Source organism: Grammomys surdaster, unplaced genomic scaffold (assembly GCF_004785775.1).
Source record: "Grammomys surdaster isolate TR1022 unplaced genomic scaffold, NIH_TR_1.0 126187, whole genome shotgun sequence".
Taxonomy (NCBI): Eukaryota; Metazoa; Chordata; class Mammalia; order Rodentia; family Muridae; genus Grammomys; species Grammomys surdaster.
This window is the reverse complement of record NW_021620993.1, coordinates 6,093,599-6,105,806: the sequence shown is the minus strand read 5'-3', so window position 1 is coordinate 6,105,806 and position 12,208 is coordinate 6,093,599. Positions and strand designations below refer to the sequence as shown.

Genomic DNA, 12,208 nt, shown 5'->3' with positions numbered 1-12,208 from the left:
CCCAGCTCCCACAGCATCCTCAGAGTCTTACCAGGCTTTGTGGGTGGCCTGGTCCTTTTCCTCAGGCTGATGAGGCACCTAGCCCAGGGCTGGTGAGGTCCTGACTGCTCTGAGGGCTCCCTAAACGTTCCACTATACTCAAGTTCAGCTGAAACATCTCTGGGAGCAATGTGGTTACCTCTGGTGACTGAGTAACTGGGACAGTGCTTCCTTATTCCCCATCTGTCAAATGAGGCTTCTGTGAGGGTACTGTCAGGAACTTCTAAGACTACCAACTTCACATTCTCCTGACCACACAGACCTGGATTGCTCAGCCCAAGCCATCTGCAGGAGGATTAGGAACTCATTGGGGTGTGTGCATGTGTGCGCACACCACCCCAGGGGGCTGCTCTAAACTTAAGAGAATGGAACTGAATGCTTGGCTGAAGGTCACACAGGGATGATGGGTGAGCGGGCCAACCAGTAGAGGGGGACAGAGCAAGACTGCCATAGGTGATACCAGGAGGGGCCAGTGACTGAGAAGCGTGCAGTGTAATAGAGACCCACTGGGGTGGAGGAGGAGGGTGTGGCAAGGGCTGCTGGGCCCTGGGGCCTAGATTCCTAGTTCTGCTGGAGCCTGCAGAGTTAGGACTTGTTTATTCTTGGCAGGAAGGCTAGTCCTGGGGGGGTGTTGGAGGGGGGGCAAGGCCTTTTCAAAAAAAAATAATAAAACATTCATTTAGAAGGCTCCCAAGGCGTGCTGAACTGCAAAAGGGTCCTGGAAAAAATGCTGAGAGGGTTTAAGTGTAAATGGACCCAAAACACCATAATTAAATTTCCCTTAAATTTACCAGAGTTTGGGGTCAAAGAAAAAAATAAAACTTAGGGAAAATACACTTGAGGTTTCAGGCCAAGAGCTTAGGAAAATAGATTTCTGAACGGCTCAGCAGCTACCGGCCCGGCGCTGCCAGTCCCTGGGTTGTCGAGGCCTCACCCCTATCGCTGCTAGGCACTGCCCTGAGCACACACTGTTCCTAGGGGCTTTCGAGGCACCCTGGTTGTTCCCTTTCAGCTCTTCCTGCTTTCTGCTGAGTTGCTCGTCTTTGTCAGGTAGCCCTACCCTCGCCCCGCATCTCTCCCAGCTCCGGTCTCCACTCTTTACTCATCCAGGCACATTTTCCAGACCGGGAAAAAAAAAAGTTAGGACTTGAGGTCTAGTGGTCTGAGTGAACCAAGGGGCAAAGAGGCCAGAAATCTTGGTCTGGAATATCACAGCATACCCAGGCTCCCAACAGTGCATGATTCTTGTTATTGCCCTTTTTGCTCAACCTGTCAGGAATCTCACAGCTAAAACTAAGGATCTTACAGAGTAGCTAGTGTTGGCTGAAGGCTTCTGGAATGTTTTCTCTTCTTGTTCATGTTCTTTAAAATTCCATTTTTTTTGTTAAAATGTGCAAATCAAATGTACTTTTATTTTAATCCTCAAATTATGAGAATAAATTTGAAGGGCAGGAATGACACACTTTCACAGTCACATGGCCATTCAAACCTGCTCCCTGTTTCTTCTTTGGGGGAACCGGCTCAGGCCAGTCCTCTAAGACAAGAGTTCTGAGCCCCTTCTCCATGGTACTGCACTGACTCCTGAGCCTATGAGCACACAGTAATGATGTTTCCCAGTAGCTGAAGGAATGGGGATTCCTAGGAGAAGACAGAGCAGCTCTGGGGCTTTGAAAGCCTTCAGTCCTTCCAGCCAGGCCGTGGAGCCCACTGGGGCTCAGTTTCCCTTATCTTTTCACTCAGCTTAATGGCAGCTGCCCCGTTGGAGTGCACCCTCCCTGAGTGCAACCTTGGCAGAGTCCCAGGGCTCCCCCTGCCTGGGTTCCAGGTGCACTGTGGCCTATAGCAGCTGCCACCTGCCAGGGACCCTGTGGGTAAGAGGTGAGTTGTGATTTCAGGTCTGTCCAGGAGCCACCCCCTCCCACTCCTCCCGGCTGACCGTACCTCACAGCCATCTCCCTAGCCTCAGCCCTGGTCTGGCTGGGGAGGTCAGGGAAGGGCAAATATCAGGCTGCCTACTGCCAGCCTGTAGGGATTCCGTCCCAGGGCACATGCACCTGGTGCCCCACCACAGTCTCTTTCCTTGTTGCTCTACAGCATAGGCCCCAGAAAGCTGAAGCTACCCAGCTCTGAGTCCCTGAGCTATTGTCCCTAATATGTCTGACTTGGCTTCTGCCCTCAACTCATGTTTTCTGAAGAAGACTCCATCCATGTGAGCCTTAGAAAGCTGGTGGGTCCCCCAGAAGTGGGCCAGGAGGTGTAGGCATGGAAGGGGACTTTATCATTAGGATAGGGGTATCATCAGCACTAGCTGTCGGCAGGCTCCAACCCTTGTCCCCTGGGACTTTGCCATGGGCCAAAGAGAACGACCTCCTCAAAACCTGGTTGTAATAACAGCCTGGAGTTCACCTGAGAGGCTTGGGATAATATAGTGGTTAAGTTAGAGGCAGCATCATAGAAATTTAAGGGCTGGCACTATCCTGCACTCATGACAGAATGGTGAGCTCAGCCTCATCTGTGTAGGTCTCTGAGAAGCAGGTGGACTCCTGCTGAACCTACTGCCTTGGGAAGAATCACTTCCTATAAGAAAATCACACTGAGAACAGACTCTCCTTCCAGGAATCACATCCTTGTATCAAGAGCAAGGCAAGTGAGCTGCAGCTACTTAGGGGAGGTACACAGGGACCACAGAATAAACTCCCACAGAATCAGTGGAGTCTTAAAAATGCTGTGCCCCTTTGATGTAAGGGCCACCAGACAGTGGCAGCCATGTTGGAGAGTCTATCACACCTAGGCCATGTCAGGCTGTGCATGATATCAAGGGACCAGGAACTGCCAGGTGTGTAGTGGGCAGAAGATAGCTTCCCTCAAAAGCAGGTCTATGTGTTATCTCCTGGGATCCATGAATGTGACCTTATTTGGAAAAAAGAGTCTTGCAAGTATAACAGTGGGAAGAGGCTTGAGGTGAGGTCATCCTGCACTTTATGAACAGCTCTAAATCCAACCACAAGTGTCCTTACGTGAGGCAGGAGATGTGGGAGAGATGGCAAAGGCACAGAAGCCATGTGAAGGTAGAGGAAGAGACTAGAGTGAGATAGCCATAAGTCACGGATGCTTGGAGGCCCCAGAGCTATATATAATAGGCGGGAAGAAGCCTCCTCAGGGCCTACAGCCAGCCCAACTTGACCTCAGACTTCTGTTGTCCTGAGTTGGGAAAGTAAATTTAAGACAACCAGATTTTAATCTGGAAGTAGGCTCAAGACAGGAATACAAGTTGTGAACCGCACATAGCTAAGTTTTGATGAAGGGGGCTAACCCTCACACTGCTGCAGTTGAGCAGGGGTCTACGAGAGACGGCCAATGCCAGGCCACAGGGCTGGGGGAGGATTAGAGGAGTAGAAGTACCCAGTCTGGAATCCTCTTTTCTGCATGTGTAGCCTATTTCTAAAACAAGGTAGCTTGAGAGATATGATCTGTTGGGCCATGGGGTTCAGAGAACAACCAGCACTGGCCTGAGATTCCTGACTGGGTATTTCGAACAAGGAGGTCATCTGAGAAATAAAGAAGTATTGCTGTTTGGATGGATGCTCAGCTCCTGGTTGGTACAGGGTGTGGAGGGTTCTGGTAAATCCTCCAGACGAAGGGGGTGGAAATAGGGGTCAGAGCTCACATTCTGGTTCATTTACTGATAACTAATCTGCCAATAGATTAGGGGAGAATGTCTGCTATGACCCCCTGGGGTGCCATCCTGGGAGAGGACCTGTGGGCAGCTGCCTGGGGGTGCCATGGGAACCTAGGACTGGATTCTAGCCAGTCTGCAGGGAGGGGTGCTTGGCCAGAGCAGGAGTAACAGTAGGCAGAGCTGCCCAGCTCTAGAGTGGACACAGAGGGATAGCATGAGGGCTCTGGGGCCAGGGTCCTGCTCAGCTATCTGGGGAAGATAAGAGTGATCAGTGAGCCAGTGAAGGGTTTTCATGGCTCACTTGCCATTATTTTCTGATGAGCAGTGTTTTATGTCCTTCAAGCCACACACAGACTGGGCAGAAGCATTGAACCAAGACCCCAGGTATCTGGCTCCATAGGCCTCATCAGACCTTGTGGAGTTTGACTGAAAGCCAGACAAGGCTCCTTGCCTTGGGAGGGTAGATACAGAAGCCATCAGTCACAGGGTGGTGGTGTTGGTTGCAGTTACAGAAGTTCTGCCAGGTAGGACCCACAGCTTGCCAGCATTGATAGGGTGATCAGGCTGATCCTCCAGGGACCAGCTGTCAGCGTGACACTCCCCAGATGGAATGTGTCCCCACGATGGGTGAGCTGTGCTAGGACATCCATAGGCTGGAGTTCAGGCAGGCCTAGGGCAGGGCAGGCTCCCCTACTTTGTATCCCAAGCTCTTCTGGTTATTCCCAGGCTGGATAGTAAGTTTCTTACAAACCTGTGTGTTCTTGGGAAAGTGTGAACATCATCCCTGAGCAGGATGCGGGCCACTGGACAGTTTGATAAATACAGCAACGTGTCCTCCTTTTCTAGGGTGCAACCCCTGTGTCTTTCATAGTGTAAACTCTGTTCCATCCTTCGCTGAAAAGCTTCTTCACACGTATTTGAATTTCTGGAATACTGTCAGGCTCTGCACTTGAGGTTTTAGCGCTCTTTGCACTGGGTTCAGCTCAGCGGTTCACTGTGAAGACGCCCTAACACCTGGACCCCCACTGAGGTCAACCTTCTGAGCCCCTGAGCACAGCTTTATTGGAGGGAGAAGCGTGCTGGTAGACAGTCCTGAGCTCAGCACTGCTTCAAGGGGTCGAGTGTGTGACCCTTGCTTCGCCTGCTCCGCCCCAGCTGGGCTCCCACGCCCTCCGGGACCGCCCGGCGCCCCCGCCTAACCACGCCTCTTCGGATCCCCCGCCCCTTGGCCGCCGGGGAAGGGGAGTGTTCGGGGCGTGGCGGGAGCAGCCCCCCCCACCCCCGCCGCTGTTGCGCGCCGGGCAGCCCCAGTTCAGTGCGCTGTGGCAGCGGGGGTGGCGGGAGCAGCTGGCGCCGTGTGGTCCGCTCCGGCGGGGGGGACTCACCGGTGGGCGACCGGCCACTGGGACAGTGGAGACCCTGGAAGAGCGGGCTGAGAGCCGGAGTCGCGCGTGGTGAGCTGGGCTCTAGCGGCCGCCAGGTTGGTGTGAAGGACTCGGCTGGCGCTCGGAGGGGCCGGGCGGGCTTCGAAGCAGTAAGGGGGTGCGATGGGCTGGAAGTGGAGTGGTTCGTAAGTGCGGTGAGGCCGGGCAAGGCGCGGGTTTCCCGCTCTGGAAAGTTTGCGGCTACAGCCGCCGTCCTGGGAGGGCTCTGCGGCAACCAGGGAGGGAAGGAGGAGGGAGGGACCGCGGCTGGGAGGAGGCGGCCGGCGCCAGGCAGCCCGGGAGAGTTAGGAGTCGGCGGCCGGGCGGGGCGGCCGGGGGTCCGGGTTTAGGATTGAGGCCGCGCTTCTCGGGTGCCCTCCGGAGTAACTCAGTACTCTCCTCCTGTAGTCTCCACAGCGGCGCCCTCCCACCGGCGCCGGAGCCGGGCGTGGGGGATTGCAGCATGCCCGCGCGTGCCGCTTGAGGACCCCACGGCCCGCGCTCTGGAGCCATGGTAGTCCCGGCCTGCGTGCTAGTGTTCTGCGTGGCGGTCGTGGCTGGAGGTACTTCCGAGCCTCCGGGTCCAGAGCAGCGAGTTGTGCGTAGGGTGGCAGGTAAGGACCGACCCAAGGTGTTTTTCCAGGGATCGCCCTTGACCACAGGGGCTTTGGCAACGGCGAACGACCCTTGGGTGAGGAAGGGGCGTTGGGTTGAGTACCACCACAGTGGCCAGTTCGCCCGGGTTTTGTACCCCGCCACGCAGATCGCTGTCAGTTCTGACGCGGCAGTTTATGGGGGGCGTCTGTAGGCTGGGAGCCACCACACAAGTGCGAGGCGTCACGGGGACCGGTGCGCCGTGGCGGTGGTCCCAGGCCGAGGCGCGTCGGGAAGGCGCGCGAGCTGACTTCCCACGATTCTTATTGTTGATTCTCGGATTTGAGAGGACGAAAAGTGTCTGTTATTGATTCTGTCGTTCTCCCGGAACAGTTCTTGCTCTGTTTCAGCTAAGGGAAGGCTGGACTTGGCGAAGTGGATAGTAGTATTCCAGCCAAAGTTCGGCTCTCAAGTGTTTCGCATGACAAGGTGACAGCTTCAGTGCCGCCGCTCCCCTCTTATCCTGTAGGCGGCCTGGAGGGTCGGTTCCCAGGGGCGCGCACCGACCGCCCTGTAGGCCGCACGCTGGGAGATAAAGGGCGGTTGTCCCAGGATCTTGGTGCCGCCTAGGTAGCCCCGCTGGTCCAGAAAGTCCGTTGGGACACTTGAGTGTCCTTAGATGGGGCCAGAGGCCAAGGATACGAAAGGGAACCACGGTCGGCTCTGCGTCCCTCGGCCGCTCGGAGGTGCGACGCGCGCGGCCCCAGCTGTGCCCGGTTGCAGCGTGGCAATGCAGAGCAGCGGTCTGGCGGGAGGCCGCGTGAAGGGAGGCTTTCTCTCGGTAAGCTGTCGCCCCACCCGAGCTGAGGCCCGAACAGCCGCTCCTTTGTACCTCCGCGGCCACAGACCGCGCATTGATGGCGGCGTGGCCTCTCGGGGAGGTGCGAGTGTGGCGGGCGCAGCGGGAGGAGGCAGATGGCGTTGTGCCCCTCCCGGCGCCCCCGCGCCCCTCTCTCCAGCGGCTGTAGTCTCCTGGAACAATGTCATTTTCTTTCTTTCTCTCTCTCTCTCTTTTTTTTTTTTTTATGAATGAAAGTGGGCCGGGAGTTTGAATGTGCGTGTCTTTCAGCGGCGTGACAGAGGCGGTCGGGAGGTCAGCGCGCGCTTTTAGCGCTTGCTCGAACTGCTTGGCTTCCCGGGCGGAGACGGGACCACATTAGCATGTGCATTCAGATGAAGATATTACTCCTTTCGTCGGGTGTCACTGAGCTCCGGTAGGGGCGGTGGGGCGGAACGCACACCCTCTCTGTGCTTCAGGCAGTGACGGTGGCCTCCTGGCACGACCCTACTGCGGGCAACCGAAGCTGAGCCAGGCCGGCAGGGATCGGTGGGATGTGCGCCCGCCCCTCGTTTCTGCGTTTGAGCTGGTGAGACAGGTAGGGAATTGATAGGCCAATAAAGTTAATCCGGTTCCTTAACGAGATGGGCCAGGCTGTAAAAATACAAAGACATGGTGAAGTTTACAGAGGTCTGGGCTGGCGCTTTCCCTACGAACGTAAATTACCAAGCTGGAGCTGGCTGGGGTCAAGGGCTGTGGGGCGGGGCTAGGTCCCAGCCTAACCTGGCCACCCTTGGTGGGGCAAGCCCTGCTGGTATGTTTAGTGTAGGAGAGTAACTCGTAGGGGTCTAGAGGTTGACCCCCAGGCCGGCTTGCAGAAGCAGGGCCTTCCACCCCCCCATTCCCCGGGCTCCCGAGGCTGGACTTTGAGCCTTGCTAGCCCTCCCAGTGGTTCATTAACCTGGGCTGATCTTAGACTCTGGAGCTTTGGATCCTATGCTGAGTCTAGAATCTCCTTGTCCTCTACGTCGCAAGTTTCACTTGGAACCTGGACGACACCCTCAACCCCCGTAGTTGTGCCTAGAAGGAAAACGAGTTACCCAGGGTGGGTTAGGGGGTAGATGATGTTTTGGGGAGAGGTGGCCTGCCAGGTTGAGAAATTACTGAGCTGTGAACAAAGCCACTTGGGGTTGGGACCTACCTCAGCTTGGGTATTCTCCTAGAACTTAAGTCTCCTCACCTGTCCTGCTAGAGAGGACTGGTAATGGCAGGGTTGTTTGGGGGGATTAAACCAGATAATCCCCAGTAAGCCCTCATTAGCCCGCCCAGCCTCTGGATTTTTCTTTCATTTTTTTCTGTCTTCCTTTCTTGACTTTGTTATAAAAGTGTGGAAACTGGAATGTCTCAAAGTGAGATGGTGGGGAGTGCAAAGGAGTAGTAAGACAGGCAAGAGACCAATGGCTTCAGGGCCCCTTGGGTCACCCTCCTTTCTCTTGGGTTATTTTACTCATACACCTCCCACACCAGCTGTGTTCACTATCAAAGCAGGTGTTGCTCAGATCTGTGTCCTGGTTTTGCTCCAAAGTCCAAGTCTGTGGAGTTCTTAGGGTGACCAACCTCAGACACGTCTGGATTTGATGCTGGTTTTGTAGAGCACACTTGCATTGCAACAGGAGTGACCAGAACTTGGGCTGTCAGGTCCTCCAGGCAGGGGATGCAGCCCTCCCTCTGGCTGGTCAGCTGTGGTCTCACACCATTGTTTGACTTAAGAGGCTTTGGTATAGGCGCCCCTCATTGGCACCCTTTTTTTACAGGCCTCTGGGCTTAGGTCTGCAAGTTGGGATTTGCACATTGTGCCGTGGTGGAGGAAACAGCAGCAATCTGTGAGACCCTAGGCCCAGTACAACTTCATTGGGATACAGTGTCTCTTAGCCTGCAACAGTGAGCATGTGGTAACCAGGTCCGTGTTAGTACCATGCAGCAATGTGGTTAGGTGCTATGGGATCCATGTAGTAGGGACATTGCCTCTTTTAAAAGCACAACAGAAGTACCAGTGCTTGTGTGCTGCATTTGGCTCCTTTATTAGTAGAGCCTAGGGAGTTACTCATGTACTCCTGGAGGCTGACGGGTGTGGGAGTTCCCCTGGTCAGTGCTCTGCTTCTACTGCCTCAGAATATGGTATACTATTGTATTCTGCATTGTCTCAAGCACTGTCCAACACTGTCCTTCCCTTGTTGCTACCTGAGTCAGGTCATACGTTCCTCTAAACCCTGTGACCCTAGGGTGGTTGTTGGTGGATACATTGTTGCCCAAGGCCCCCAAAGTCCAGGTGTCTGGTTTCGCCTAGCTCCTAGCTGACAAGATGGATGGATAGATCAAAGGTCAGCTCTTTGAGCTGACTGGACCATTTCCCCTTGCCACCCTATACCTCCGGTCTGACTTGGGAAGGCCATGTTATTTTCCAGTCCATCTTTGGATTAGGTTGAAGCAAATACTTGTGTGAATGGCTTGACCGGTTGTCTTGCCCAGACCAAACTGGAACCAACTGACTGTTGCCTTTGGGCCAAGGCCTGGACTGAGGCTATTGACCAGCCTGTTCTTGCTCTTCTGTGGAGGGAGAACTCAAGCAGCTTCCAGCACTGGGTGGTCCCCATAGGACGGCAGCAGGAATGGAGAACTGGAAGTCAGGATAGTAGGCTCCTGGCTATGGGGCCTACCTAGGATAACTTAAAGCCGTGAGGCTCTGAAGGACATGAGCTCCGTTGATATTTTTGGGGTATATGGTTCCCTCTGTCTGTCAGAATCCCGATGGACTTTGAGCCTGTGGGCTGTCTCTGGGATGGACAGAATTAGGCCCAAGGACTGGTGTGACCAGAGTGGACAGCTGGGCCTCGAATCTAGGCCATGCGTCAGCGGAATGACAAGTGACATTATAGCCAGTCCAGCTGGATCTGAGGAAGGAGGTCTGCTTAGCAGGACCACCCACTCCTGTCCTGGGCCCCAAGCCCAGATACCCTGTGATGGGCATTGTCAAGTTCTGGCAGGGAAGCCTGGGGGAGATAGCCCAGCTGGTGATGTGTCCTTGAGGGTGAAGTCTTTGGGCCCCCTCGTGAGCAGGGCAGCACCTGGGCAGGGGAGAAGTGTATTACTGGTGTCTGCCTAATGGAGGAGCTATGCTACTCCAGTTCCTTAGCCCTCAGGGTAGGAGGCTGGCTCCACTTGACTCACATGGCCACTCTGACAGTCCCCACCCCCAACCTGGTCCTCATTTGTGAAATGTGGATCCTGTGTTCTCAGCCACCCTGTGAGCTCATATAGACCTCATAGCCCACTGACTAGAGACCTAAGAGACCAGAATGGTGTCTTTAATGTCTGTCGTAATTTCCCAGCTGGCTATGTGAGATGGGTATGTAAGTTGCAAGGCATGGACTGACCAAGGATCCCTCAGCTGGTATACACAGCTCCTACAAACAGCAGCCCTCATGGTGTATGCAAGCAAGGGCTGCCCACCTATGTTCTTGCATGACCTTGTGTTTGATTTTGTTTTTGAGAAAGTCTCACACCATAGCCAGGCTGGCTTTGAGCTTGTGGCAATCCTCTTGCCTCAGCCTTCTGAGTACATGAGCGACCGTACCTACCTTTCTCTTTCCTGTTGTCAAAGTGTGTGCTGTTCCCTGGTTCTCCATCCAAACTGGTTTAGAAGCCAAGATGAGGGTTGGGTGCAAAGAGGGTTCTGAAAGGGCTTCTCTATTCTTTCTCTGAGCTTTGAGCCAAAGGCCAGGGAAGGACAGCTTGTCTCTAACCTGCTTTTGTGCCTCCCTGTGAGCTAAGAACTGATTTTACATTTCCAAATGGTGGAAGGATCAGAGGAAGAGGAATTGGTGACTTTTCTTGGTGCTGAGGATGAGCTCAGGGCTTCAGGCATTTTGGGCAGGTGCTGTACCACAGAGCTGTCCAAAACCCTTCTTGGCGCTTGTAGATGATTAGGTATCAGGAGAGCTTATGCCTCTTCAGGTAATCTTTGGAAGACAGATTCATCCTATAGGGCAGAGCCAGAAGCCTTACCACAGACCATTGACAGAGCTGAGACACTGATGGCCCAGGCACTTACTAAAACAGTTTTCCACCCCTGGTTTGAGCATTGTCTGACAGGACCCCAGGCTCCAGGGCCACATCCCTCACTTGCCTACATACAGCCTTTGCTAGTGTTTGCAAAGTGAAGTGCTGGGCCTACAGCATGCTGCTTTGGAGAACTTGTTTCATAGTTTTATCATTTCTTCCACAGAGGTTCTAGGGCCTGAACCTAGCCAGCAGGAGCAAGTGGCCTTTGGCAGTGGGGACACCGTGGAGTTAAGCTGCCATCCCCCTGGAGGTGCCCCCACAGGCCCCACTGTCTGGGCTAAGGATGGTGCAGGGCTGGTGGCCTCTCACCGAATCCTGGTGGGACCTCAGAGGCTTCAAGTGCTAAATGCCTCCCATGAGGATGCAGGGGTCTACAGCTGCCAGCAGCGGCTCACCCGGCGTGTACTGTGCCACTTCAGTGTGCGGGTGACGGGTAAGTGCTTGGTGGGTGGAGTGGCAAAGTGTTGAACAGCTGTATAGCCAGGGAAATCAGGAGTGTTGCTGGTTGTTGATAGAGAGGAAGGGGTACTCCTAAGTAGGTGCCATCTGAATGCATGGCCTTGTGAAGGCAGGACCCCCAGGGTAGGGCTGTGGGCCCTGAAGGTGGTGAGCAGTGACCTCAGATATGGGAAGCAGCAGGTCTTTGGATGTAGGGGTATCACAGAACCCCCCACTTGTAACTTGCAGATGCTCCATCCTCAGGAGATGATGAAGATGGGGAGGATGTGGCTGAAGACACAGGTGAGATTAGAGCCCAGGTACACTGCGCAGGTTGGGGTCGGGATGCCTCTCTGGTGGTTAGAGGTGGGTAGACCGGAGCAGTGAGGGGCAGGCTGCTCTGCAGGGACTTTGGTATTGACTCTGGCGGGAAGGGGTACCACAGGTGTGAGGATAGCCAGGCATGGAGCTCAGATTGTTGCTGAGGAGCAAGTAGATCCAGGGATGAAGGGCTCTAGTTGGATCAGGCCTGCAGGAGGAAACAGTGGATGTGCCAGGCTGAGGTATACATTGTAAAGAGGTCATCACAGAGGGAATATGTGTGTGTGTGTGTGTGGCGGGGTCTATAACTTGGAGACTAGGCTGTGGGGACTGAGTACTTGGACCATTTGGAGACTTCTGGGGAAGAGTGGACAAGGTGTTGAGAAATGAGTCTCTGGTGTATGGAGGCAAGGAGAGTGGGTACAGGGGCTTGTATGAGATTTGAGAGTGGACTCTACACAGGAATCTAGCACTGATGCCATCAGAGACTACTGTACTGAGGAGTTGTTTGGCCTCTCATTTCCCTTTTTCTTTTGGCTTACCAGGTTGTGCTCAGAGCATAATTTCTAACCTAGTTTCCCCCTGCCCCTGGCTCCTGCACCAGCCACATTACCTGTAGCCTTGCTCTAAGTTTGTGTCTTCTGCCTTTCTGCCTTTCCCAGGCTGTATTTAGTGCCTATGTCCAACATGGGCTTAGGCTCTGGGGTGACTTAAAGGGTCACCTTCTGGACTTTGCTGGTAGTGGGCAGCATT

General features: G+C 54.4%; 1 protein-coding gene across 7 annotated transcripts in view; it reads left to right on the top strand.

Moving 5' to 3' along the window:
• Nucleotides 1-4,967: 4,967 nt before the first annotated feature.
• Nucleotides 4,968-12,208, top strand: part of Fgfr3 (fibroblast growth factor receptor 3) — a 15,716-nt gene continuing 8,475 nt past the window's right edge. For 2 of the 7 annotated variants that reach the window (XM_028758041.1, XM_028758040.1), the window contains exons 1-4: nt 4,968-5,198; nt 5,551-5,756; nt 10,860-11,129; nt 11,384-11,437. In XM_028758041.1, the coding sequence (XP_028613874.1) occupies nt 5,654-5,756; nt 10,860-11,129; nt 11,384-11,437 (427 nt within the window). In that variant the 5' untranslated portion in view covers nt 4,968-5,198; nt 5,551-5,653. Of the gene's footprint in view, nt 5,199-5,550; nt 5,757-6,501; nt 6,578-10,859; nt 11,130-11,383; nt 11,438-12,208 lie in introns of those variants that run through there. The other 5 variants (XM_028758037.1, XM_028758036.1, XM_028758038.1 and 2 more) reach the window with 4 other exon arrangements.